General features: G+C 36.9%; 1 protein-coding gene across 1 annotated transcript in view; it reads right to left on the reverse strand.

Annotated features, from left to right (window-relative positions):
• Positions 1-11,805: 11,805 nt before the first annotated feature.
• LOC128647319 (phospholipid-transporting ATPase IC-like) overlaps positions 11,806-26,808 on the reverse strand; it is a 304,249-nt gene continuing 289,246 nt past the window's right edge. Inside the window, exon 24 of the mRNA XM_053700103.1 lies at positions 11,806-12,006. Within this exon, the coding sequence (XP_053556078.1) occupies positions 11,806-12,006 (201 nt within the window). The remainder of the gene's footprint in view (positions 12,007-26,808) is intronic.

Below are 26,808 nucleotides of genomic sequence, written 5' to 3' on the forward strand. Positions count from 1 at the left end.
ATTATTCCTATTTAAAGCTAAATACTTACCTGTAAAATAAACCCTAATATAGCTACAATATAAATTATAATTATATTGTAGCTATTTTAGGATTAATATTTATTTTACAGGCAACTTTGTATTTATTTTAACCAGGTACAATAGCTATTAAATAGTTAATAACTATTTAATAGCTACCTAGTTAAAATAATTACAAAATTACCTGTAAAATAAATCCTAACCTAAGTTACAATTAAACCTAACACTACACTATCAATAAATAAATACAATATCTACAATTATCTACAATTAAACCTAACACTACACTATCAATAAATTAATTACATACAAATACCTACAAATAAATACAAATAAATACACTAACTAAAGTACAAAAAATAAAAAAAAAACTAAGTTACAAAAAATAAAAAAATAATTTACAAACATTATAAAAATATTACAACAATTTTAAGCTAATTACACCTACTCTAAGCCCCCTAATAAAATAACAAAGCCCCCCAAAATAAAAAAATGCCCTACCCTATTCTAAAATAAAAATTGAAAAGCTCTTTTACCTTACCAGCCCTTAAAAGGGCCTTTTGCGGGGCATGCCCCAAAGAATTCTGCTCTTTTGCCTGTAAAAAAACCCATACAATACCCCCCCCAACATTACAACCCACCACCCACATACCCCTAATCTAACCCAAACCCCCCTTAAATAAACCTAACACTAAGCCCCTGAAGATCTCCCTACCTTATCTTCACCACGCTGGGTATCACCGATCCATCCAGAAGAGGCTCCGAAGTCTTCATCCAAGCCCAAGCGGGGGCTGAATAGGTCCATCATCGGGCTGAAGAGGTCCATCATCCGGCTGAAGTCTTGATCCAAGCGGGGGCTGAAGAGGTCTATCATCCGGCTGAAATCTTCTATCAAGCGGCATCTTCAATCTTCTTTCTTCCGGATCCATCTTCATCCCGCCGACGCGGAACATCCATCCTGGCCGACGACTTCCCGATGAATGACGGTTCCTTTAAGGGATGTCATCCAAGATGGCGTCCCTCAAATTCCGATTGGCTGATAGGATTCTATCAGCCAATCGGAATTAAGGTAGGAAAATTCTGATTGGCTGATGGAATCAGCCAATCAGATTCAAGTTCAATCCGATTGGCTGATTGGATCAGCCAATCAGATTGAGCTTGCATTCTATTGGCTGATCGGAACAGCCAATAGAATGCAAGCTCAATCTGATTGGCTGATCCAATCAGCCAATCGGATTGAACTTGAATCTGATTGGCTGATTTTCCTACCTTAATTCCGATTGGCTGATAGAATCCTATGAGCAAATCGGAATTTGAGGGACGCCATCTTGGATGACGTCCCTTAAAGGAACCGTCATTCGTCGGGAAGTCGTCAGCCAGGATGGATGTTCCGCGTCGGCGGGATGAAGATGGATCCGGAAGAAAGAAGATTGAAGATGCCGCTTGATAGAAGACTTCAGCCGGATGATGGACCTCTTCAGCCCCCGCTTGGATCAAGACTTCAGCCGGATGATGGACCTCTTCAGCCCGATGATGGACCTCTTGGGCTTGGATGAAGACTTCGGAGCCTCTTCTGGACGGATCGGTGATACCCGGCGTGGTGAAGATAAGGTAGGGAGATCTTCAGGGGCTTAGTGTTCGGTTTATTTAAGGGGGGTTTGGGTTAGATTAGGGGTATGTGGGTGGTGGGTTGTAATGTTGGGGGGGGTATTGTATGTTTTTTTTTACAGGCAAAAGAGCAGAATTCTTTGGGGCATGCCCCGCAAAAGGCCCTTTTAAGGGCTGGTAAGGTAAAAGAGCTTTTCAATTTTTATTTTAGAATAGGGTAGGGCATTTTTTTATTTTGGGGGGCTTTGTTATTTTATTTGGGGGCTTAGAGTAGGTGTAATTAGCTTAAAATTGTAATATTTTTATAATGTTTGTAAATTATTTTTTTATATTTTGTAACTTAGTTCTTTTTTATTTTTTGTACTTTAGTTAGTTTATTTAATTGTATTTATTTGTAGGTATTTGTATGTAATTAATTTATTGATAGTGTAGTGCTAGGTTTAATTGTAGATAATTGTAGGTATTTTATTTAATTTATTTATTGATAGTGTAGTGTTAGGTTTAATTGTAACTTAGGTTAGGATTTATTTTACAGGTAATTTTGTAATTATTTTAACTAGGTAGCTATTAAATAGTTATTAACTATTTAATAGCTATTGTACCTGGTTAAAATAAATACAAAGTTGCCTGTAAAATAAATATTAATCCTAAAATAGCTACAATATAATTATAATTTATATTGTAGCTATATTAGGGTTTATTTTACAGGTAAGTATTTAGCTTTAAATAGGAATAATTTATTTAATAAGAAATAATTTATTTTGTTAGATAAAAATTATATTTAACTTAGGGGGGTGTTAGTGTTAGGGTTAGACTTAGCTTTAGGGGTTAATAAATTTATTAGAGTAGCGGTGAGGTCCGGTCGGCAGATTAGGGGTTAATACTTGAAGTTAGGTGTCGGTGATGTTAGGGAGGGCAGATTAGGGGGTAATACTATTTATTATAGGGTTATTGAGGCGGGAGTGAGGCGGATTAGGGGTTAATAACTTTATTATAGTAGCGGTGAGGTCCGGTCGGCAGATTAAGGGTTAATAATTGTAGGTAGGTGGCGGCGACGTTGGGGGGGGCATATTAGGGGTTAATAAATATAATATAGGGGTCGGCGGTGTTAGGGGCAGCAGATTAGGGGTACATAGGGATAATGTATGTGGCGGCGGTGTGCGGTCGGCAGATTAGGGGTTAAAAAAATTTAATAGAGTGGCGGCGATGTGGGGGGACCTCGGTTTAGTGGTACATAGGTAGTTTATGGGTGTTAGTGTACTTTAGAGCACAGTAGTTAAGAGCTTTATGAACCGGCGTTAGCCCAGAAAGCTCTTAACTCCTGGCTTTTTACTGCGGCTGGAGTCTTGTCGTTAGATTTCTAACGCTCACTTCAGCCAAGACTCTAAATACCAGCGTTAGAAAGATCCCATTGAAAAGATAGGATACGCAAATGGCGTAGGGGGATCTGCGGTATGGAAAAGTCGCGGCTGCAAAGTGAGCGTTAGACCCTTTCCTGACTCTAAATACCAGCGGGCGGCCAAAACCAGCATTAGGAGCCCCTAACGCTGGTTTTGACGGCTAACGCAGATCTCTAAATCTAGGCAATTGTTAGTTGGGGAAAGCAGGATTTTGCTCTTCTAAGATTATTCCAGTGACACTGCTGCTAGGAGAAAGGAAATGGCCCCATTTTGCACTAAGTTTATACAAGCAGGATACAAAGCCAGACTATTATATCCCGCAAAAATTTTGATTGAAGATTAAGATGGCCCAGTCAATTTAGGTAACACAGAAGCCAAGGACTTCTTAAAAAAAATTATAATACAAGAGTTACAAATTCAAAGTGACATCTAAGACATTTGAATTATTAAGTTTAGATAAATTCTAATGAAAGGTGCTTTCAAATTTTGGCTGAAATGGTTTTATATTTTTTTAATATTTTTTTTGTCTCTTCCCCGTCTCTCTCTCCTTTATCTCTCTTTCCCCTTCCTATCTATAATGCATAAGTGTAGTCACTGATGAAGGAATACATTAGATGTCTTTCCTGGAACATCGGCGGCATCACCTCCCCAATCAAAAGGAAGCTAATAGTAAGACAATTAGGTAAACTTAACCCTGACATAGCCTTCAATTAAGATACTCACCTAAAATTGGAAGAAGTTGTGAAACTTATAAATAAATGGGTTGGGGTGGTGATAGTCACCCCCTGTTCAGAGAAAGAAGGGAGTTGCGGTTCTATTAAACAAAAAATGTGATATATAATATTATTAAAATAGATCTTGAGCCACGGGAGAGATGGCTGGTGGTAGAATTGCAGGTAAATGAAGTTAAGCTAGTAATTTGCAATGTATATGGCCCTAACAAAACGGACGCAAGTTTTTGGAACAATTTAATTATCCGTCTATCTGAATATATTGGAAAAAACATAATATTGGCAGGTGATCTGAACCTAATGCCTACAAGTCTAGACAAATTCAGCCCTAATAATGCTTTTTTTCTAAACAAAAGGCTAAGATATTCACACAACTATCTAATAATCTTAAGCTTCATCATATATGGCGCCTACAGCACCCAGACATCAAAATGTTTACTTGTGACTCTAAATCTTATGGTTCCTTATCCAGCATAGATTTTTTCTTATTATCAAACTCACTCCTTAATCTAGAAGTAAAAGCCAAGATACATGATATAAGTACTTCAGATCACGCGATTATAGCATTAGATATTTGGTTAAGACCAAGCAAGAGAAACGGAAGGGTTAATTCCCCCCCCCCCTTAAATTCTTAGTAAACAATGAAGATTTCTGTAATTGGTTAATACATAAATGGAGATACTTCAACTCACTAAATAATTCTTATAGAGAAAAAATAGAGATTTTCTGGGAAGCAGCGAAGGCCTGGTTAAGAGGGGAGATTAAAGCATATATGATAATAAAAAAGGAAAAAGCAAAGGTGAGGGAGATTCAGCTGTCTAGTCTCGTACAGAATGCATATCGCAAGTATGTGAACCAGCCTAGTAAAACTCTGTGGGACAAATATAAATTAGCAAGACTAGAAAGAGACCTGTTTTTAAAGCAGAAAACATCTTGGGAAGAGTTGAAATTAAATGCGATCTAGGTACAAAATAGGTACACAGATCTTTCCAAAATTAAGGAGCTTTTTCTGAAAATTATATGAACAATAAAAGTGCCTTCTGGCACAAAGTGAAGCCACTCAAAGTCCCACAAGATCTCATAAATGCTATAGAACATGCTAAATGTAACAAAGCCCCTGGTCCAGACCAGATACCTGTAGAAATGTATAAAATATTAAAATTAGAGATAGCAGACACTTTAGCTAAACTTTTCAATGAATATTATATTTACGCACAAAAAATGTCTGGATATTTCTCGGCATCTAGTATATCATTAATTCTGAAAAAAGGATAAAAATCCTTTAGACCCAGGGTCCTATAGACCCATCTCTTTGATCAATATAGACTATAAGCTACTAACACATATTATTGCCAATAGATTGGAACTATGTCTCGAGCATATAATTCATGCAGATCAATCATGACCAGAAGATCTTCTACCAAAAATATGCGTAAAGTTACATTAGTACTTGAATATTGCTGGGATAAACTAAATAATAAAGCTCAGATTAAACATGATGCTGCATTAATTATGGTCAATGCTGAAAAAGCATTTGACTCAATAATATGGGACCATTTATACACATCCTTAGAAAAATTTGGATTCTTGGGTCATTTTATTCCATTTGTCAGGGCAATATACGATCACCCAATTTCTTTTATATCAGTAAACGGTAGTCAGACAGATAACTCCCCGCTGAATAGGGGAACTAGGCAAGGCTGTCCACTCTCGCCGTTACTATTCAATATTTCTATAGAACCACTGGCTATTCTTCTGTGGGAAGAGCTACAAGGTATTAGCCTAGGAGAGCAAAAATTAGTTCTGTTATTATATGCAGATGATTTGCTACTATTTCTGGAAAATACCAAAAAAGAATCTACCCAAGGCTTTGAATATTATAAAGACATATGTCTCTTTTTCTGGATACAAAATGAATACTAGTAAGTCTGAAATCTTATGGATTCACAAAAGTAGGAATAGTCTCAAAGACTTTATCTATTAAATATTTAGGAATACATTTACATGTGGATCCAAAACAATGGTATAGGTTGAATTATATAACTTTTTTTAGAAAAGCAACCGTAAAATTAGAGAGTTGGAAAGTTTTTCCTGTTTCCCTATCAGCCAAGGTTATGATCATAAAAACTATTCTATTTCCTCAACGAATGTACATTATACAGAATGTTCTGCTACTTATACACAATCAAGATATTAAAAAGTTTAACAAAGATTGTGCGGTATTCTTATGGGGCAATAGGAGACACATGCTATCTATAGCAACATTAACACTTAGTCTAGATGGAGGATTAGCCCTTCCAGATATTAAAAAATATAATATAGTCACACTAGCGCGCTTTGTGATTGATTGGATAACGGAAGCTAACTATCTTACATCTTTATCGTTAGAAGAGGGAATGATCTCTCCATTTCTGCTAAAGGCTATATACACTGTCCAGCTTCGCAACTTCCAAACCATATAAAAAATATAAATACAATACTTGGGGGCATATGTATCAAGCTCCGAATGGAGCTTGATGTCCCGTGTTTCTGGCGCGCCTGCAGGCTCGCCAGAAACACAAGTTATGAAGCAGCGGTCACAAAGACCGCTGCTCCATAACCTGTCTGCCTGCTTTGAGCAGGCGGACAGACATTGCCGGAAATTGACACCCCCTTGCTGGTGGCCCATTGGCCGCGAGTCTGCAGGGGGCGGCGTTGCACCAGTAGCTCTTGTGAGCTGCTGGTGCAATGCTGAATACGGCGAGCGTATTGTGTGCCGTATTCAGCGAAGTCTGGCGGACCTGATCCGCACTGTCGGATCAGGTCCGCCAGACTTTGATAACTTGGGGCCATAATGTGGTGGATGCTTGGCAGAAATTGAATATAGCATTAAACGTGAACTATGAACTATCCCCCTCTCTCCCGATAAGGGGAAATCCAAAGTTTATACCTGGCTTATCATCAGAAGTCTTTAAAACATGGGCACAAAAAGGATTGATCTATGTTTATCATTGTTTTGATAATGTACACCAACTGAGCTCTTTTGAAAATATCTCCAGAGAGTTTAACCTATCTAATAAGAATTTCTTCGCCTATTAACAGATCAGATATTTTATACGAGGGCTTAAAAAGCATAGTACGGAAACACTTGATGGGGCTAAAATTACTTAATATATGGCTATATATAAAACAGGAAATCATAATATATCTCTATTATATAAAATCATGTTGGCAAAACAGGGTCAATTAGCTCTTGACAGACTAGTAGAGTTATGGAGAATGCGATATAGTGATGTCACTATAGGTACCATCAAGACAAGTTACAGATGGATTCAGAGTGCTCCTATCTCTGTAGCAAAGAGTCCCATATAAAGTTACTCAATAAAGTCTACATCACGCCGCTGAAAGTGATCAAATGTTAGCTAAATATATTTAGTTACTGCCCTAAATGTAATAATCCTGCTGCAGATTTAATACATTGTTTCTGGTCCTGCCCTAAAAGTTTACAGTTCTGGAACAAAGTATAATATTGGCTTAATAAAAAGCTAGAAAATAGGATGAAATTTAAATCCAGAGACATTTTTTTCTTTCTAACAGTAAACCCCAATGGAGGAAATGTTAATCTAATAAATACCGCAATTTTGGTGGGTCGTAGTCTGATCTTAAAGAATTGGAAGAAAAAGGCAGCACCATCAATAGTGAGTTTTACACACTCCATGTATTATCAAATAATCTTTGAACAATTTACTATATTACCTGTACATAATAAAAAAATTAAAGTCTTTTTTTTTCAAAATGGTTGAAGGTTATTCTGTCTTAGCCTCTATCAATACAATTCTTACTGACATCTCAATACCATAAAACGGAATGTTTAGAACAACTAACTACGGAATATTTTTCCAGTTGAATGGTACTAGTGTCCTGTTAATTTACGAAGCAAAAGTTTGATGGGGGAGGGGAACTGGAGAGGGTTTTTTATTTTCTTTTTTTCCTCTTTTCTCAAGTTTGTTATATATATATATGTATACACTCATATATATGATGCAGGGCCTCTAATATTATTTATTTACTTAGGATAGGTAAATAAGGAATTGTCTAAACTTACAGCTTATATTATATTGTGGCCCAAGCAGGATCAAGCTATCTGCTATTTTTCGTGCTTGGTTTTCTGTGTATTCTCTGTTTTGTTTTGTATTTTCCTTTGTGCTTTCTCCTGTATCTTGTTATAGAGGTATATCTATTTATATGTCTTGATTTGTATAAAGACCCCCTGCGTGGTGTACAGAGAATGTATTTGTGAGCTGTTTAATGTTATTTTTTCCTTATACTGTTGGAATAAAGAAAAATATATACAGTATATAAAAAAAATACTTGCCAGCAATTTTTAAACAATTTTTTTATGCAAACTATATTTTAATTAATTAGCCATTTTAGGATATGTACAGATCTTAACCTGTTTTATATCCCTTTAATACATCATACAGCTGGTCCAAAAAAGGCTACAGTCATGTCACAAAGACCATATGCTTTAAAAAAAATTGAGGTCTTAGAGCCACATGTAATAAACTGTTCCTAATACTATGGAGCACTTTAGTATTTAGCAAAGTAAAACATAATTTTTTTAATTTATGGCCATTAAAAAAAATTCACATCAGTAACATCATATTTATATGTCCACTAATTTACCGTCATCAAAATGCATTTTGAATACTGCTTTCTCAAAGATGGCTGACATTTTTGTTTGGAAGTATATGGTTCCCCTAGAACATACCGTGTGTAACATATCTCACTTAGGTCCTTTAAGTTGGTCTACCTCTGGTGCAATGAACAATCCCATTATTTCTGAAATCTATAAAATTTGGGGAAAATTTTTGCAATTTTAGAAACATTTCTATATACACTATACAGCCAAAAGAATGTAGACACTTGACCATCACACCTATTTGAACTTGTTGGACATCTCATTCCAAAGCCATGTGCATTATATGGTGTTGTCCCACCTTCTTGGCAGCTAAAACAGCTGCAGCTCTACTTGGAAGGATTTTCAGAAGATAATGGAGTGTGTCTGTAGGAATTTGTGCTCATTATTTGTAAGGACAGGCACTGTTGTTGGAAGAGAAGGTCTGGCTCACAATCAGCATTCAAATTCATCCCAAAGGTGTTTAATGGGGTTTGCAGGCCACTCAAGTTCATCCAAACCATGCATTCATGGACCTCCCTTTGTGCACAGGGGCACAATCATGCTGGGAACAGGAAAGGGCCTTCCCTAAACTTTTGCCACAAATTTGGAAGCACCCAATTGTCTAAACTGTCTTTGTAGACTCTTCAGTGGAACTAAGGGGCCAAGCCCAAACACTAAGAAACAGCTCCAGGATATTATGCCTCCTCCAAACTTTACAGCGGCACTTTCCTTTCCAATAGGTAACTTTCTCCTGACATTAGCCACAACCAGATTCTTCAATAAGTCTGCCAGAAAGTGAAGCTTCAGTCATACTCAAGTGAACACATTTCCACTGCTCCAGAGTTCAGTGGTGGTGTGCTTTACAACACCACTTCAACCAACGCCTGGCATTGCACATGTTGATGTGAGGCTTATGTACAGCTGCTCAGCCATGGAAACATTGTACCGCATAATGTATATATACATCCTAGCTTCAGGATACTACAGCAGCCTCGGCTGTAACGTTACAGACAAGAGCTGCTGTCCCTGAGCTGCAGGCATCTGTCTGCATATGAAACTGGAGCACAATCAGTGCTCCAGTTCCATATGAAGGCAGATGCCTGATTATTACAGACAGTGACACGGTCTGTATCACTGTCTGTAACTAACATCCACTTTTATCAGTGGGAGGTTCGGGAGGGATGGAGGGAGGGAGATGGGTGGTCAGCACAGCGGTAGAGGGTGGGTGAGTGGAAGGGGAGGCATGTGAAGGGGGGAGAGTTTGATCACTGATCCCCCTGCATGATGAAATGTGCCCATTATGTGATCACAGGCCGCAATGTGCATGATGACTTTAGGTCATCATGCACATTGAAGGGGTTAAGCATACTATGGCTTCTTCTTTATCTTCTCAATATTAGAGACAGACTATTAAATACTATTCAGATGGTATCCAATACCTCATTTATTAAACAGGCTTTTCCCTTCAAAAGGTAGTGTCTCATATGTTGTCTTTCTTTTGTGATTCAGACAGAGCATAACATTTTAAAAAAAAAGTTTTGGTTTTCATATCCATTTAATTAATTGTTGGATCTTGAAGAATATTAAGCAAAAAAATAAAAAATTAAATACATCTTTCTAGTTGGTCAAATATATATTTGAATCTTTCACTTGTATTTAATGTAACTATTTTGTGTACATTTTTATAGTTTCACTTTATTTCAATATGTAGATCATTGATAGGTGTTAGCTTATATACATATTCTCCTGAGGTACAGCTTTTATTTTACACTTTGATACTGTACGGTTGGTACACTTTGTTAATCTCATGTTATTATACTTGTATGTTTTTTTTCTTTTATTACTTTATATAATTATACCAGCTTTCCTCTCAAAGGGCATTAAAGATGGAAAACATGAATCAGGCTACTTTTCGCCAATCAATATTGCTATGAACTGCAGTTTAGACCCTTTGGTTACTATGGGCTAGAATACGAGTGGAGCGCAGATTAGCCCACTTGCTTGCTTGTTAACTTCGCTAGAAGTAAGCTTTTTTGCGCATGTCGGTAGCGCGCGTTGAAAGTAAAAGGTTGGCAAATAAGCGCTAATCTGACGCACACAAAAAGCCAAACTTCGAATATAGCGAACATGTTGTCATATCCCCCCATAGACTTTAATAAAGCTTGAAAATTGGAAAAAAAACTAACACCCATACTTGCGTGCAAAATCCGATCAAGTTTAACGAAGTGCGCTAACCCGACATGAAATATGAATATTTCACATTCTAATGTTCTTCACATAGCAGAATTTTTTTTTGGTAAAATATACAGGTTTATCTATACCTATAAATACATATGATTATATATACAGTAGTTATGGATATATATAGATATATATTGGAAATATCTATTTAAAAATACTTCAAACATATTCCCCAATGTACAGAACATTGGAATGTGAAATATTTACAGTACAAACATAGTTAAACACTTTATTAAATATGAATATTGCATAAATATGATTTTCATGTTTCAGCTACTTGACTGCAAAGGGCTCCAATGCACTTATATATGACTATATATGTGTACATATGTATGTATGTGTTTATATGTGTATATATGTCTGTAAATACACACACACACACATATATATATATATATATATATATACATACACTATATATAAAAAAGATTAAAGATTAATTATAATTTATTTCAGCAAAAGACAAAGTGCATAAGGAGATAGCGGGATTTGCCTCTATGATTCATTCATATCTTTGGGAATAATTTTTTTTTAAATATATATTTTGGTGATATACTATATGAAAAAGAAACATTTAGAACTTGTTTTATTGGAACAAAATACTATCTTTTGTTTGGTTAGTGTATTTATTTTACTATGTGTCATAGATTAAAGAATACAGCATACTGTACAAGGATTATATTGTATGTTCCCTATGTACTTGTGTTCATTGGTGTCTTCTAAATAATTATACGTTTCACATGATTTATTAATTTATTTATTTAAACAAGGCTATATTGTGTTCTTCTGACTGGTACAAAAGAGATTTGTGCTACCGAGGAAAATTAAACTCTTAAAAACGATACATCAAGAAAGATGCACCTGGCTACATCTGTAAACTAATCCTTCATGATACACCCTTAAAGGGACATGAAATCCACATTTTTTCTTTCAGGATTCAGATAGAGCATACAATTTTAATCAGTTTTCTAATTTACTTCTATTTTCTTTATTCTTTTGGTATCTTTTGCTGAAAAGCAGAGACATATGTTCTGACTCACAAAAGAACATTTTTGAGTTTCATGTCCATTTAAACAGGTTGACTGTTTGTACAGTACTCCCAAATGAATCTAAGAACAGTATTGATGTGTGTGCAGCATATTAAGGTTTAGATAGAGTTAGAGTTTTTCTCTTGCGTCTCCTGTTGATTAGCTCCACCCTGTTGAGTTTGGGTCTTCCTCAGACTTCTCCCGCTGCTAAGAAGATCACCATAGCCCTGACTATGTGAAAATGCATAGCTCGACCGTCTTGTGGTGGCCGCTCTTCTAAACTCAGTACACACTTCCTGGCTTTTCTGTTTTACTGGTACCTGTGGAATAGAAGTCACATTGTGATGACAATCACAAAATAGAGATTGATTTTATGAAACTACATTTAAATTATTTGCAGTACTAAATGAAAATGGAAGTGATGACCTGTTTGTTCAAATAAGCCAATAACGGCATTAACATTGATAGCATTTATACTCTAAAATGGTGCATCTTATTCATTGATGCAAAGCACGTCCTACTTTATTACCTCAAATATTTAAAACATAAATAATAATAACAATAATAAATATTTCAACTAATAACATACAGTGGTGACTGATTTGACCACAGACTGCACATTTTATATTGCAAAAAGATGTGCTCTGGAAGTATAGATAGCGACTGCATTGGCAGTCCCATAGGGCCATATACAGTCCCTGGACCACCACTTGCCACGTGAGACTTTTTTTGAGACAGGTTTTTTTATTGGTTTTTTTATGGGCAGCAAAGAGCTAAATGCCCAGCCAAATGCCATTTTCAGGGCAATTTTTAGAGTAGTTTTTTTTTTTAGATAGACTTTTTTTTGTGTGGGTGTGGGTTACTGATAGAGTAGTGTAGTTTTTATTTTGTTTTGAAAAAGAGTTAAATCACTGTTAAGGGCTACTGCTATATTTTAGTGTTAGTATAGGTTTTTTATTTTGTTTTTGTTTGTTTTTTATTTGGGTTTTAGAATAGGGATAACGTTTTTTTTATTTTTGGTAATTTGTTGTTTTTCGTATCAGTAGTTTTTTTATTTTTTGTAATAGTATTTTTTTTTCAGTAATATTAGTTTTTTTTTTTTTTTAAGGTAAGGTAACGGTTACGTTTTTTATTTTTAAAGGTAGAGTTAGGTTTCTTTCATGTAAGTGGCAAGAGTCCATGAGCTAATGACGTATGGGATATATAGATTCCTACCTGGAGGGTGCAAAGTTTCCCAAACCTCAAAATGCCTATAAATACACCTCCCACCTCACTCATACTTCAGTTTTACAAACTTTGCCTTCGATGGAGGATGGTGAAGCAAGTCGTGCTTGATTTCTTCTGTGAAAGGCGCTTCTAAGGGCTAGATTTATTAAGCCCCTACGGCAGCAAGTTCTCTCAAGAACTTGCTCGCCGTGATTGATCAAGCAGCGGTCACCAGACCGCTGCTTCCCTAACATCTACGCCCGACCGAGGAGATTGACAGCTTCTGCCCGTGCGTGATTGGCTGTGCGCGGGCAGGGGGCGGGATTGGCTGTGCGCGGGCAGGGGGCGGGATTGCACGCGAGCGCAAAATTGCGCTCGTGTGCAATGTTAATTACCTGCGGGAAATTTTGCCCCGCAACAGGCGAGCTGAGGCGTACAGGGGCGCGTATACGCGCCCCTGTACGCCTCAGCGTTGATAAATCTAGCCCTAAGCATTTTGAAGCCCAGTTCCTCTCAAAGTATAGTGTTTGTAAGAGGGATGTGAAGGGAGTATTTGCCTAATTATGCCATGTTTTCACCTATGGGTAATCTATTCTAAGGCTCTCTGTAAATTCGGTCGTGGGGATTCATCTGCCACCTCCCTTTACAGATCAACATTATACTCCTCTACCATTACCTTTGCTGATATGTTTCAGTACTGGTTTTGACTGTCTGCTATATGTGGATGGGTGTCTTCAGGTAAGTATATATCTTTTTTAAGACACTCTCAACTATGTTTGGCACTTTATATTTTTAAAGTTTTAAATATATATTGCATATATTTGCCACGAGTCAGGTCTATGTTTATTTCCCTTTGCACTCTAACAGTTTCAGCATGGAAAATTATGTTTGGGAGAAATTTAGTACATTTTTTCTTACCTGAGGTTCCAGCTAGTTGTAACTTCTGTGTTGGTTTTTTCAAATTTTCGTGGGCAAATTTGGCTCGCAATGGCGCAAAATGCTTCTATTTATTGCATCATTCTTGGCGTGAATTTTTTTGGTGCGAAGGTTGCGTTTGTTGTTGTTGCGCCTGTTATGACGCAAATCGTGTCATTTCCTGTTAACCTTGGCGCCAAAAGTTTTTTTCTCAGAATTTACGTCATCTTTGTTGTCGTCATTTTTGGCTTCATCTTTTGCTCTCTGCTTTCATTTGTTACAGAGGGCTATGATATTTGCTTTTGTTTTTCATATAAGCATTTTTTCCCCAATCCTGAAAACTGCTATTTTGTGGAAATTGGATATTTTGTTTAAATGTTATTTTTTCTTTTTTGTTACATTTTTCAAGATGTTTCAAACTGATCCTGCCTCTGATGTTGATGTAGAAACTATGCTGCTTGTACACAATTTCTACCAAAGCTTAATGTGTATATTGTTTAATTAGCTGATTTTATTTCTTCAGCTCAAATATGTGGCACTTGTTATGTTTTATTATTCATACTGATAATGTTTCTATAGTACATATACATCTACTGTTTTACCTTCACAGTTTAATGTACATGATATTACTGTTGATATAAAGGATTATATTGCAAAAGACATAGAGAAGGCTATGACTGCTATGCCACCTTCAAATTAACGTAAGCGATCTCTCCTAACTTTTCATAAACCTATGAAGTTTGTATTGATCAACAGCATACTGCAGTATTTCTGCTGATGTAGTTTCTCTGACTCAGATGATCCTATTTCAGAGACTGATTTTGATAAATTAAACTTTCAATTCAATGTATTCATTCTTTATTACGGAATTATTGTTTACTTTGAGTATTGAGGAATCTAGTCCTCTTGATATCAAGAATAGCAAATGTTTGAATTCTGTTTTTTTAAGCTTCTGGGGGTAACTCAAAGTTTTTCTTATTCCAGATGATATTTATCATATGTTTAGTAAGGAATCTAAACTTAGTGCTTCTTTTTACCTTTCTTCTAAGTATTGGTTGGACAGTTTAGTTATCAGATCTTGATTTGTCTAAGCATTGTTCTTTTACTTCAACATGCTAATCATTTAATTTATGATGCTATATTTTATGTCATTTTAACTGATATTAAATCTTTGCTTTTAGCCATTTTTACTAAAAAAAAGTTTTATAGCCTAAATCTCTGATATGGTGTTTAAATTTAGATTACTATCTTATTATTTTAGGATAGTAATTTTTGTAAGATTTTCTATTGGATTTTATTATCTCCTCTATTACTGGGGGAAAGAGAGTCTTTTCTGCCCAACGTTAAGAAAGCTAACGGTATTTTTAAGCTCCAATTGTTTTTTCATTCCCTTAAAGCCTATGGCTCTGATTTTAGATTTTCTGAATTTAAATTATTTCAAGCCTTATAATTAAACTAATTTCAGTCCCTACGACTGCATGAAGGTGGCCTTTTAACCAGTTCTACTGGTGTGGGCAGATTAAATTTATTTCAACACATTTGGACAGTTTCTATTCAAATCAGTGAATTCAGAATATTGTTTTCTCAGGAGTATCGAATAGGTTTCAGAATAAAAACCTCCCATGGGAAGATTCTTTTCCATGTTATAACAAACCCTTTGAAAGCTCAGGTTTTTCTGAATTGTGTTTCAGATTTAGAGTTTTCAGGGGTGATGGTTCCAGTTCCTCTGCAGAAAAACAGAGTTTGGGTTTCTATTCAAATCTTTTCATTGTCCTAAAGAAAAAATTTGTTTAAACCAATTCTGGAACTGAAATTTTTATGTCGTTTTACAAGAGTCCCAACTTTCAAGATGTTGACTATAGGGACTATTCTGCCTTTCTGTTTAGCAAGGTTACTTCATGTCCACAATAGACTTACAGGACGCTTATTTTTAATTCATTCAGACCACTATTGTTTTCTGAGATTCTCTTTCTAGATAAGCATTACCAATTTGTCACTCATCCTCTTGGGCTAGCGGCAGCTCAGAGATTCTTTTCAAAGATTCTTGGTGCCCTTCTATCTGTATTCAGAGAGCAGGGTATTGCAGTGTTTCCTTATTAGGATGATATTTGGTACTAGCTTTAATCTTTTCATTCAGCAGAATCTCACTTGAAACAACTAGTGTGGTTTCCTCAAGACATGGTTGGAGGATCAATTTACAGTAGTGTTTCTTGATTCCTTAGACAAGGGTCACCTTTTTAGGTTTCCAGATATATTTTTAGTGTCTATGATTCTTTCTCTGATAGACTAGAGACTAATGAAGTTAATTTTAGTTTGTCTAAACCTCCAGTCTCTATTTTATCCTTCAGTGGTTATGTGCATGGAAGTTTTTGGTCTCATGACTGCAGCATCAGCTGTGATCCTCTTTGCTCGTTTTTGTTGGGGCCTCTAAAGCTTTGCATGTTGCACCATAGGTGCAGGGATTATTTTCAGTTATTACAACTGATATACTTAAATCCCAACACTTTTTTCTCTCTGATTTGGTGGTTGGACTATGACCTTATTGTTCAGGGGGCCTCATTTGTCATCCCTACCTGGACTGTATTCTCAACAGATGCAAGTTTTTCAGGTGGAGGAGCTATCTGAGAGTCTCTGACAGCACAAGGGGTTACCAATCAATATTTCTGAACTCCATGCTATTTTCAGGGCTCTTCAGTCGTGGGTTCTTTTGAAGAGACAACTTTTACATTTGTTTTTTAAACAGACAATATCACAACAGTGGCATTTGTCAATCAAGGAGGGACTCGCAGTCCTTCAGTTATGGAGAAAGTATCTCAGATACTTTCTTGGACGGAATCCAACTCTTGTCTAATTTCTGCAATTCATATCTCAGGTGTAGACAATTGCGAAGGGGATTATGACAGCCGTCAGACTTTATATCTGGGGGAGTGCTCTCCATTCAGATGTGTTTTTTTCATCTTGTACAGATGTGGGGTCTTCCAGAAATAGATCTGATGGTCTCTCGTCTAAACAAGATGTTTTCCAGATTCTTTTCCAGGTCCAAGGATCCTCAGGCGGAGATAGATGCTCTAGCAGTTCTTTGTTTTTTTCCAACCTGCTTACATTTTTCCATCTCTGGTTCTTTTTCTAAGGGTGATCTTCAAGATCATAATGTAACAATTTTTATGTGTTTCTGATAGCTCCAGCTTGGTCTCTCAGGTTTTGGTATGCGGACCTTGTCAGGATGTTCAGTTGCCAGCCTTGGCCACTTCCTTTAAGGCCAGACCTTCTGTTTCAGGGGCCGTTATTTCCATAGGATCTCAAATTTCTAAATTTGAAGGTTTGGAAATTGAACGCTTATGTGTTTAGTCATAGATGTTTCTCTGACTCAGTTATTAGCACTATGATACAGGCTCGTAAGTCTGTTTCTAGGAGATTATATTTTTGGGTTTGGAAAACCTATATTTCATGATGTTCAACCTCATGATTATTCTTGGCATTCCTTTTAGAATTCCTAGGATTTTCAGTTTCTTCAGGATTAACGTTTTGTCTGCAAATTCTTTGGAAGGACAACTTTCTGCTCTTTATGTCTTATTTCATAGAAAGATTGCTTAACTTCCTGATATTCACTGTTTTGTTCTGGTTTTGGTTCATATTAAACCTTTTTTTTTTTAAATTTATGTCTCCTCCTTGGGAGTCTTAATTAAGATTTTTCAGGCTCCTCCTTTTGAGTCTATGTATTTCTTGGAAAGTGTTTTTTTTTTTGGCTATCTCTTCTGCTTGAAGAGTTTCTGTATTTGTCTGCTCTTTGTGAGTCTCTTTATCTGTTTATCTATCAAGATAAAGTTGTTTTGTGGACTTCATTTAAATTTTAACCTAAAGTTGTGAATTCTAACAACATCAATAAGGAAATTGTTGTTCCTTCATTGTGTCCTAATTTTAAGAATACTCGGTGTAGGGTCTTTACATTCTTTGCATGTGGTAGGAGCTTTTAAATATTATGTCGAGGCTACTTAAGATTTCAGAAAGACTTCTAGTCTTTTTGTTATTTTTTCTGTCTCCAGGAAAGGTCAGAAAGTCTATTATTTCTCTGTTTTTTGGTTCAGACTTTTGATTCACAAAGCTTAGAGAATTACAGCTCATATCTACTAGATCAGTTGCCACTTCTTGGGTTTTCAAGAATTAAGCTTCGGTTGATCAAATTTGCAAAGCAGCAACTTGGTCTTCTTTGCATACTTTTACTAAATTTTAGCATTTTTATGTGTTTGCTTCTTCGGAAGCAGCCTTTGGTAGAAAGGTTCTTTAGGCAGTTGTCTCAGCTTGATTCTTAATGCCTTTGATTTGGACTTTTTAAAAATTTTTTTTAAGAAAACATAATTTATGTAAGAAACTTACCTAATAAATTCATTTCTTTCATATTAGCAAGAGTCCATGAGCTAGTGACGTATGGGATATACATTCCTACCAGGAGGGGCAAAGTTTCCCAAACCTCAAAATGCCTATAAATACACCCCTCACCACACCCACAAATCAGTTTAACGAATAGGCCAAGAAGTGGGGTGATAAGAAAAAAGTGCGAAGCATAAATATAAGGAATTGGAATAATTGTGCTTTATACAAAACAATCATAACCACCACAAAAAAGGGTGGGCCTCATGGACTCTTGCTAATATGAAAGAAATGAATTTATCAGGTAAGTTCTTACATAAATTATGTTTTCTTTCATGTAAATAGCAAGAGTCCATGAGCTAGTGACGTATGGGATAAATGACTACCCAAGATGTGGATCTTCCACGCAAGAGTCACTAGAGAGGGGAGGGATAAAATAAAGACAGCCAATTCCGCTGAAAAAAATCCACACCCAAAAATAAAGTTTAAATCTTATAAAGAAAAAAAAACTTGAAAATCTAAGCAGAAGATTCAAACTGAAACAGCTGCCTGAAGTACTTTTCTACCAAAAACTGCTTCAGAAGAAGAAAACACATCAAAATGGTAGAATTTAGTAAAAGTATGCAAAGAAGACCAAGTTGCTGCTTTGCAAATCTGATCAACCGAAGCTTCATTCCTAAACGCCCAGGAAGTAGAAACTAACCTAGTAGAATGAGCTGTAATCCTTTGAGGAGGAGTTTTACCCGACTCGACATAAGCATGATGAATCAAAGATTTCAACCAAGATGCCAAAGAAATGGCAGAGGCCTTCTGACCTTTCCTAGAACCGGAAAAGATAACAAATAGACTAGATGTCTTTCGGAAATCTTTAGTAGCTTCAACATAATATTTAAAGCTCTAACTACATCCAAAGAATGCAAATGATTTCTCCTTAGAATTCTTAGGATTAGGACATAATGAAGGAACCACAATTTCTCTACTAATGTTGTTAGAATTCACAACCTTAGGTAAAAATTCAAAAGAAGTTCGCAACACCGCCTTATCCTGATGAAAAATCAGAAAAGGAGACTCACAAGAAAGAGCAGATAATCAGAAACTCTTCTGGCAGAAGAGATAGCCAAATGGAACAAAACTTTCCAAGAAGTAATTTTAATGTCCAAAGAATGCATAGGTTACAAATGGAGGAGCTTGAAGAGCCCCCAGAACCAAATTCAAACTCCAAGGAGGAGAAATTGACTTAATGACAGGTTTTATATGAACCAAAGCTTGTACAAAACAATGAATATCAGGAAGATTAGCAATCTTTCTGTGAAAAAGAACAGAAAGAGCAGAGATTTGTCTTTCAAGGAACTTGCAGACAAACCTTTATCCTAAACCATCCTGAAGAAACTGTAAAATTCTCGGAATTCTAAAAGAATGCCAGGAAAAATGATGAGAAAGACACCAAGAAATATAAGTCTTCCAGACTCTATAATATATCTCCCTAGATACAGATTTACGAGCCTGTAACATAGTATTAATCACAGAGTCAGAGAAACCTCTTTGACCTAAGAATCAAGCGTTCAATCTCCATACCTTTAAATTTAAGGATTTGAGATCCTGATGGAAAAAAGGACCTTGTCGACAGAAGGTCTGGTCTTAACGGAAGAGTCCACGGTTGGCAAGAGGCCATCCGGACAAGATCCGCATACCAAAACCTGTAGGCCATGCTGGAGCTACCAGCAGAACAAACAAGCATTACCTTCAGAATCTTGGAGATTACCTTGGAAGAAGAACTAGAGGCGGAAAGATATAGGCAGGATGATACTTCCAAGGAAGTGACAATGCATCCACTGCTTCCGCCTTGAGGATCCCTGGATCTGGACAGATACCTGGGAAGTTTCTTGTTTAGATGAGAGCCATCAGATCTATTTCTGGAAGTCCCACATTTGAACAATCTGAAGAAATACCTCTGGGTGAAGAGACCATTCGCCCGGATTGCAACGTTTGGCGACTGAGATAATCCGCTTCCCCAATTGTCTATACCTGGGATATGAACCGCAGAGAACTAGACAGGAGCTGGATTCCGCCCAAACCAGAATTCGAGTTACTTCTTTCATAGCCAGAGGACTGTGAGTCCCTCCCTGATGATTGATGTATGCCACAGTTGTGACATTGTCTGTCTGAAAACAAATGAACGATTCTCTCTTAGAAGAGGCCAAGACTGAAGAGCTCTGAAAATTGCACGGAGTTCCAAAATATTGATCGGTAATCTCACCTCCTGAGATTCCCAAACCCCTTGTGCCGTCAGAGACCCCCACACAGCTCCCCAACCTGTAAGACTTGCATCTGTTGAAATTACAGTCCAGGTCGGAAGAACAAAAGAAGCCCCCTGAACTAAACGATGGTGATCTGTCCACCACGTCAGAGAGTGTCGTACAATCGGTTTTAAAAGATATTAATTGAGATATCTTTGTGTAATCCCTGCACCACTGGTTCAGCATACAGAGCTGAAGAGGTCGCATGTGAAAACGAGCAAAGGGGATCGCGTCCGATGGCAGCAGTCATAAGACCTAGAATTTCATGCATAAGGCTACCGAAGGGAATGATTGTGACTGAAGGTTTCGACAAGCTGAAATCAATTTTAGACGTCTCTTGTCTGTCAAAGACAGAGTCCATGGACACTGAATCTATCTGGAAACCCAAAAAGGTTACCCTTGACTGAGGAATCAATGAACTTTTTAGGTAAATTGATCCTCCAACCATGATCTTGAAGAAACAACACAAGTCGATTCGTATGAGATTCTGCTAAATGTGAAGACTGAGCAAGTACCAAGATATCGTCCAAATAAGGAAATACCACAATACCCTGTTCTCTGATTACAGACAGAAGGGCACCGAGAACCTTTGTAAAAATTCTTGGAGCTGTTGCTAGGCCAAACGGCAGAGCCACAAACTGGTAATTCTTGTCTAGGAAAGAGAATCTCAGAACTGATAGTGATCTGGATGAATCGGAATATGCAGATATGCATCCTGTAAATCTATTGTAGACATATAATGCCCTTGCTGAACAAAAGGCAGGATAGTCCCTTACAGTTACCATTTGAATGTTGGTATCCTTACATAATCGATTCAATATTTTTAGATCCAGAACTGGTCTGAAGGAATTCTCCTTCTTTGGTACAATGAAGAGATTTGAATAAAACCCCAGCCCCTGTTCCAGAACTGGAACTGGCATAATTACTCCAGCCAACTCTAGATCTGAAACACATTTCAGAAATGCTTGAGCCTTGCCGTGGGTGTACTGGGGACACGGGGAAAGAAAAAAAAATCTCTTTGCAGGAGGCCTTATCCTTGAAGCCAATTCCTGTACCCTTCTGAAACCATAGTTCTGAATCCAAAGATAGTGAACGAAATTGATCCAAATTTTCTTGAAAAAACGTAATCTGCCCCCTACCAGCTGAGCCGGAATGAGGGCCGCACCTTCATGTGGACTTAGGAGCTGGCTTAGGTTTTCTAAAAGGCTTGGATTTATTCCAGACTGGAGATGGTTTCCAAACTGATACTGCTCCTGAGGATGAAGGATCAGGCTTTTGTTCCTTGTTGTGACGAAAGGAACGAAAACGATTATTAGATCTAAATTTACCTTTAGATTTTTTATCCTGTGGTAAAAAAGTTCCTTTCCCTCCAGTAACAGTTGAGATAATAGAATCCAACTGAGAACCAAATAATTTATTACCCTGGAAAGAAAGGGAAAGCAGAGTAGACTTGGAAGACATATCAGCATTCCAAGTTTTAAGCCATAAAGCTCTTCTAGCTAAAATAGCTAGAGACATATACCTGACATCAACTCTAATGATATCAAAAATGGCATCACAAATAAAATTATTAGCATGTTGAAGAAGATTAATAATGCTATGAGAATTATGATCTGTTACCTTGTTGCGCTAAAGTTCCAACCACAAAGTTGAAGCTGCAGCAACATCAGCAATGATATAGCAGGTCTAAGAAGATTACCTGAACACAGATAAGCTTTTCTTAGAAAGGATTCAATTTTCCTGTCTAAAGGATCCTTAATGGAAGTACCATCTGCCGTAGGAATAGTAGTACGTTTAGCAAGGGTAGAAATAGCCCCATCAACTTTAGGGATTTGTCCACAAAACTCTAATCTGTCCGACGGTACAGGATATAATTGCTTTAAAACGTTTAGAAGGAGTAAATGAATTACCCAAATTATTTCCATTCTCTGGAAATTACATCAGAAATAGCACCAGGAACAGGAAAAACCTTCTGGAATAACCACAGGAGATTTAAAGACCTTGTCTAAACGTTTAGATTTAGTATCAAGAGGACCAGAATCCTCAATTTCTAATGCAATTAGGACTTCTTTAAGTAAAGAACGGATAAATTCCATTTTAAATAAATATGAACGATTTATCAGCATAAACCTCTGTGACAGAATCCTCTGTGAACCAGAAGAACCATATCAGAATCAGAATGATGAAGTTCATTTAATAATTCATCTGAAAAATGAGAAGTTTTAAAAGACTTTTTACGTTTACTAGAGGAGAATAACAGACATAGCATTCTTAATGGATTTAGAAACAAAATCTCTTATGTTATCAGGAACACTCTGAAATTAGATGTTGATCGGAACAGCAAAGGTAATGTAACTTTACTAAGGAAATTTATCTGCATTAACAAGTTTGTCATGACATACAATACAAACAACAGCTGGAGGAACAGCTACCCAAAAGTTTACAAGCAGATACACTTAGATTTGGTAGCTCCAGCACCAGGCAGCGATTTTCCAGAAGTATCTTCTGACTCAGTTTCAACCGTGGGACATCTTGCAATATGTAAAAGAAAATAACAACATATAAAGCAAAATTGATCAATTCCTTAAATGACAGTTTCAGGAATGGGAAAAAAATGCCAGTGAACAAGCTTCTAGCAACCAGAAGCAAAAAATAACGAGACTTAAATAATGTGGAGACAAAAGTGACGCCCCACTTATTTGGCGCCATAAATGCATATTAGCGCCAAAAATGACGCCACATCCTGAATGCCGACATTTTTTGCGCGAAACGAACGTCAAAAATGACGCAACTTCCGGCGACACGTATGACGCCGGAAACAGAAAAAAAAAATTCGGCGCCAAAGAAAGTCGCCAATAAAATGAAGCATTTTCAGGCCCCGCGAGCTAACAGCCCACAGGGAAGTCAATTTTTAAGGTAAGATAAAAAATGGATATATTCAAATGCATTATCCCAAATATGAAACTGACCTGTCTGAAAATAAGGAATGTTGAACATCCTGAGTCAAGGCAAATAAATGTTTGAATACATATAATTAGAACTTTATAAAAAAGTGCCCAACCATAGCTTAGAGTGTCACAGAAAATAAGACTTACTTACCCCAGGACACTCATCTACATGTTGTAGAAAGCCAAACCAGTACTGAAACGAAAATCAGTAGAGGTAATGGTATATATATAAGAGTATATCGTCGATCTGAAAAGGGAGGTAAGAGATGAATCTCTACGACCGATAACAGAGAACCTATGAAATAGACCCGTAGAAAGAGATCATTGAATTCAAATAGGTAATACTCTCCTCACATCCCTCTGAAATTCACTGCACGCTGAGAGGAAAACCGGGCTCCAACCTCCTGCGGAGCGCATATCAATGTAGAATCTAGCACAAACTTACTTCACCACCTCCATAGGAGGCAAAGTTTGTAAAACTGATTTGTGGGTGTGGTGAGGGGTGTATTTATAGGCATTTTGAGGTTTGGGAAACTTTGCCCCTCCTGGTAGGAATGTATATCCCATACGTCACTAGCTCATGGACTCTTGCTAATTACATGAAAGAAACTAACTTTTTGGGATCTAATTTCTCAGCGGAAATAGCGGTTTTTATTTTATCCCTCCCTCTCTAGTGACTCGTGGACTTCCACATCTTGGGAATTATATCCCATACGTCACTAGCTCATGGACTGTTGCCACTTACATGAAAGAAAACATAATTTATGTAAGAACTTACCTGATAAATTAATTTCTTTCATAGTGGCAAGAGTCCATGAGACAAACCCTATTTTTTGTGGTTATGATTTTGTTGTATAAAGCACGTTATTTTTTCCAGTTCCTCTTTTTTGTAAGCTTTTTACTCCTTTTTTACACCTCACTTCTTGGCTATATGTTAAACTGAAGTATGAGTGAGGTGGGAGGTGTATTTATAGGTATTTTGAGGTTTGGGAAAACTTTGCCCCCTCCAGGTAGGAATGTATATCCCATACCTCATTAGCTCATGGACTCTTGCCACTATGAAAGAAATGAATTTATCAGGCAAGTTCTTACATAAATTATGTTTTTTTAATTTTTTCAGGTAGTTTTTTTTATTTTTAAAGGTACTGTTATTTTTTTTAGCAGGTAAGGTTAGTATTTTCTGTGGTAACCTAGTTGGTGTTAGGTTAGGGAGGTTAGCTGGTTAGGGGGTTTAGAAGTTAGAGGTTACTTTGCAGGGAGTTGTGGCAGTTTAGGGGATAATAATGTAGTGGGTTACTTTGTGATGTGGGAGTGTGGTGGTTTAGGGGTTAATAGTGTAGTGGGGACTTTGCAGTGGGCTATGCAGTGGGTTAGGGGTTATTAGAGTAGGGGGCTTATGGTGATTTGGGTTAGCGTGTGAGTATGGGTGTTAGTTTTTTCCAACGTTTCTCTCTCTATTGAAGTCCATGGGAGAATATGTTAACGTGGTTGCGATATTGTAACTTCTGCTCTTTGTGCAAGTTGGTTTAGCACACAAGCGCTGGTGCTTAGTCACAGGCAAAAAAAAAAAAAGCCTGTATACAATGCTTATTTTGTATTATATATGCTGACTAATCCACAAGGACAGTTTTTTTTTTATATTACATATGTTGTAAAAGAAACAAACTACAATTGTGTTAAATTAGCATGACCCTCCATGTAGCAGGTGTTTGCTATTGGGACTTTTAGGGTGATGTGAACGTAAAAAGATTGTTTGTTACCACCACTAGTGCTAAAAAGGGGGGTATCAACTGATCACCATTATAAAAACAATAACCACACAGACAATTTGCATGCAGTTAAAAATCATGGGAGTATACAGATGATTAAGAGACCCATTATTTGAAAAAGTATTCAAATATTGGGTCCCATGTTATAGTAGCAACGATCACCAAGGCAGCAGCCGCTAGCCTCATTTTGTTTTGTTGATGGTGTCAGGGATCAAAACTCCTGTTTCCCTGAACTAATACATATATTCTAATAATTATAGAACTGGTAAATTGTAATACTATTATTTTGTAAAAAAAAATAAAAAAATGTATATGATGATCACGTATTTTTTTTTAATTTTATTGCTTTTAGTAGGGTAGGTGGGTGTTGGACAATTCTTACATTGACAATGTTAGTTTGTCAATTTAAATACTGCAGTTGAGATTACAAAGCTGTATTATACTGTAACAAAAAAAAATCAGAAAGCAGGTTAAATCAGATCTGTGTGAGAATATCAAATAGTAAGAACAATGCAGAAAGATAAAAAAAAAATCTAGTGACATTCAACTCTGATAAAGGAAGTCATATTGTAGTTATTATTATAGAAAACAACTAGATAAAGCTTTAGAAGGATATTTATGAAAAGGTATGTCGGACCTGATCCGACAGTGTGGATTAGGTCCGACATACCTTGCTGAATGCGGAGAGCAATACGCTCTCCGTATTCATCATTGCACCAGCCGCTCTTGTGAGCTGCTGGTGCAACGCCGCCCCCTGCAGACTAGTGGCCAATCGGCCACTCGCAGGGGGTGTCAATCAACCCGATCATACTCGATCGGGTTGAATTCCAGCGATGTCTGTTCGCCTACTCAGAGCAGGAGGACAGGGTTATGGAGCAGCGGCTCGCCAGAAACACGGGCCCTGAAGCTCCATTCAGAGCTTGATAGATAGGCTCCATAGACTGTAAGCTGTTCAGAGCAGGGCCCTCCTCCTCCTGTATTAGTTTTGTTTAGTCTGTTATGTATTTGTATATTACCATCATTTTTAAAATTTTATTCCCCACAAAAGATCCCAAAGATTTAAATGTAGATAACCCAAAGGGACAGTACATGAGAATGCAGAGTTACTGCACAATACTTGATGCTTATATACAACACTTTCTGGTTTGGTTTCTATGAGATTGTTCAGTAAAGGATATGATGACAAAACATGAATGGGAGAGTAGAAATAGGGATCAGTTATTGCATGAGAGCATACATTGGGTTGTATCAAATAAACACAGAACATTAAAACACAGAAGAATTGCATAATCAACAAATGTGTAATAAAAAGACAATGCAATAGCACTTACTCTAAATTTAAAATGTGCAGTAGTTCCCCACCCCAGAGTTTCATTTAATTTCCCCATGCCCTGTATCATACAGTATATCAGCCATCAGCAAATCCCAGACTAATATGTATACACTGGACTTTTGCACATGCTCAGTAGAAGCTTGTGCCTCAGAAGTTGTGCTTATATAAAGAATGTGCATAATCTGATAATGTAAGTACATTGCAAAGTTGTTTAAAATGGCATGCTCTATCTGAATCAAGAAAGTTTAATTTTGACTTTAATGTCCCTTTAATTAACATTTTTTAC

This window comes from Bombina bombina, chromosome 2, assembly GCF_027579735.1.
Source record: "Bombina bombina isolate aBomBom1 chromosome 2, aBomBom1.pri, whole genome shotgun sequence".
Taxonomy (NCBI): domain Eukaryota; kingdom Metazoa; phylum Chordata; class Amphibia; order Anura; family Bombinatoridae; genus Bombina; species Bombina bombina.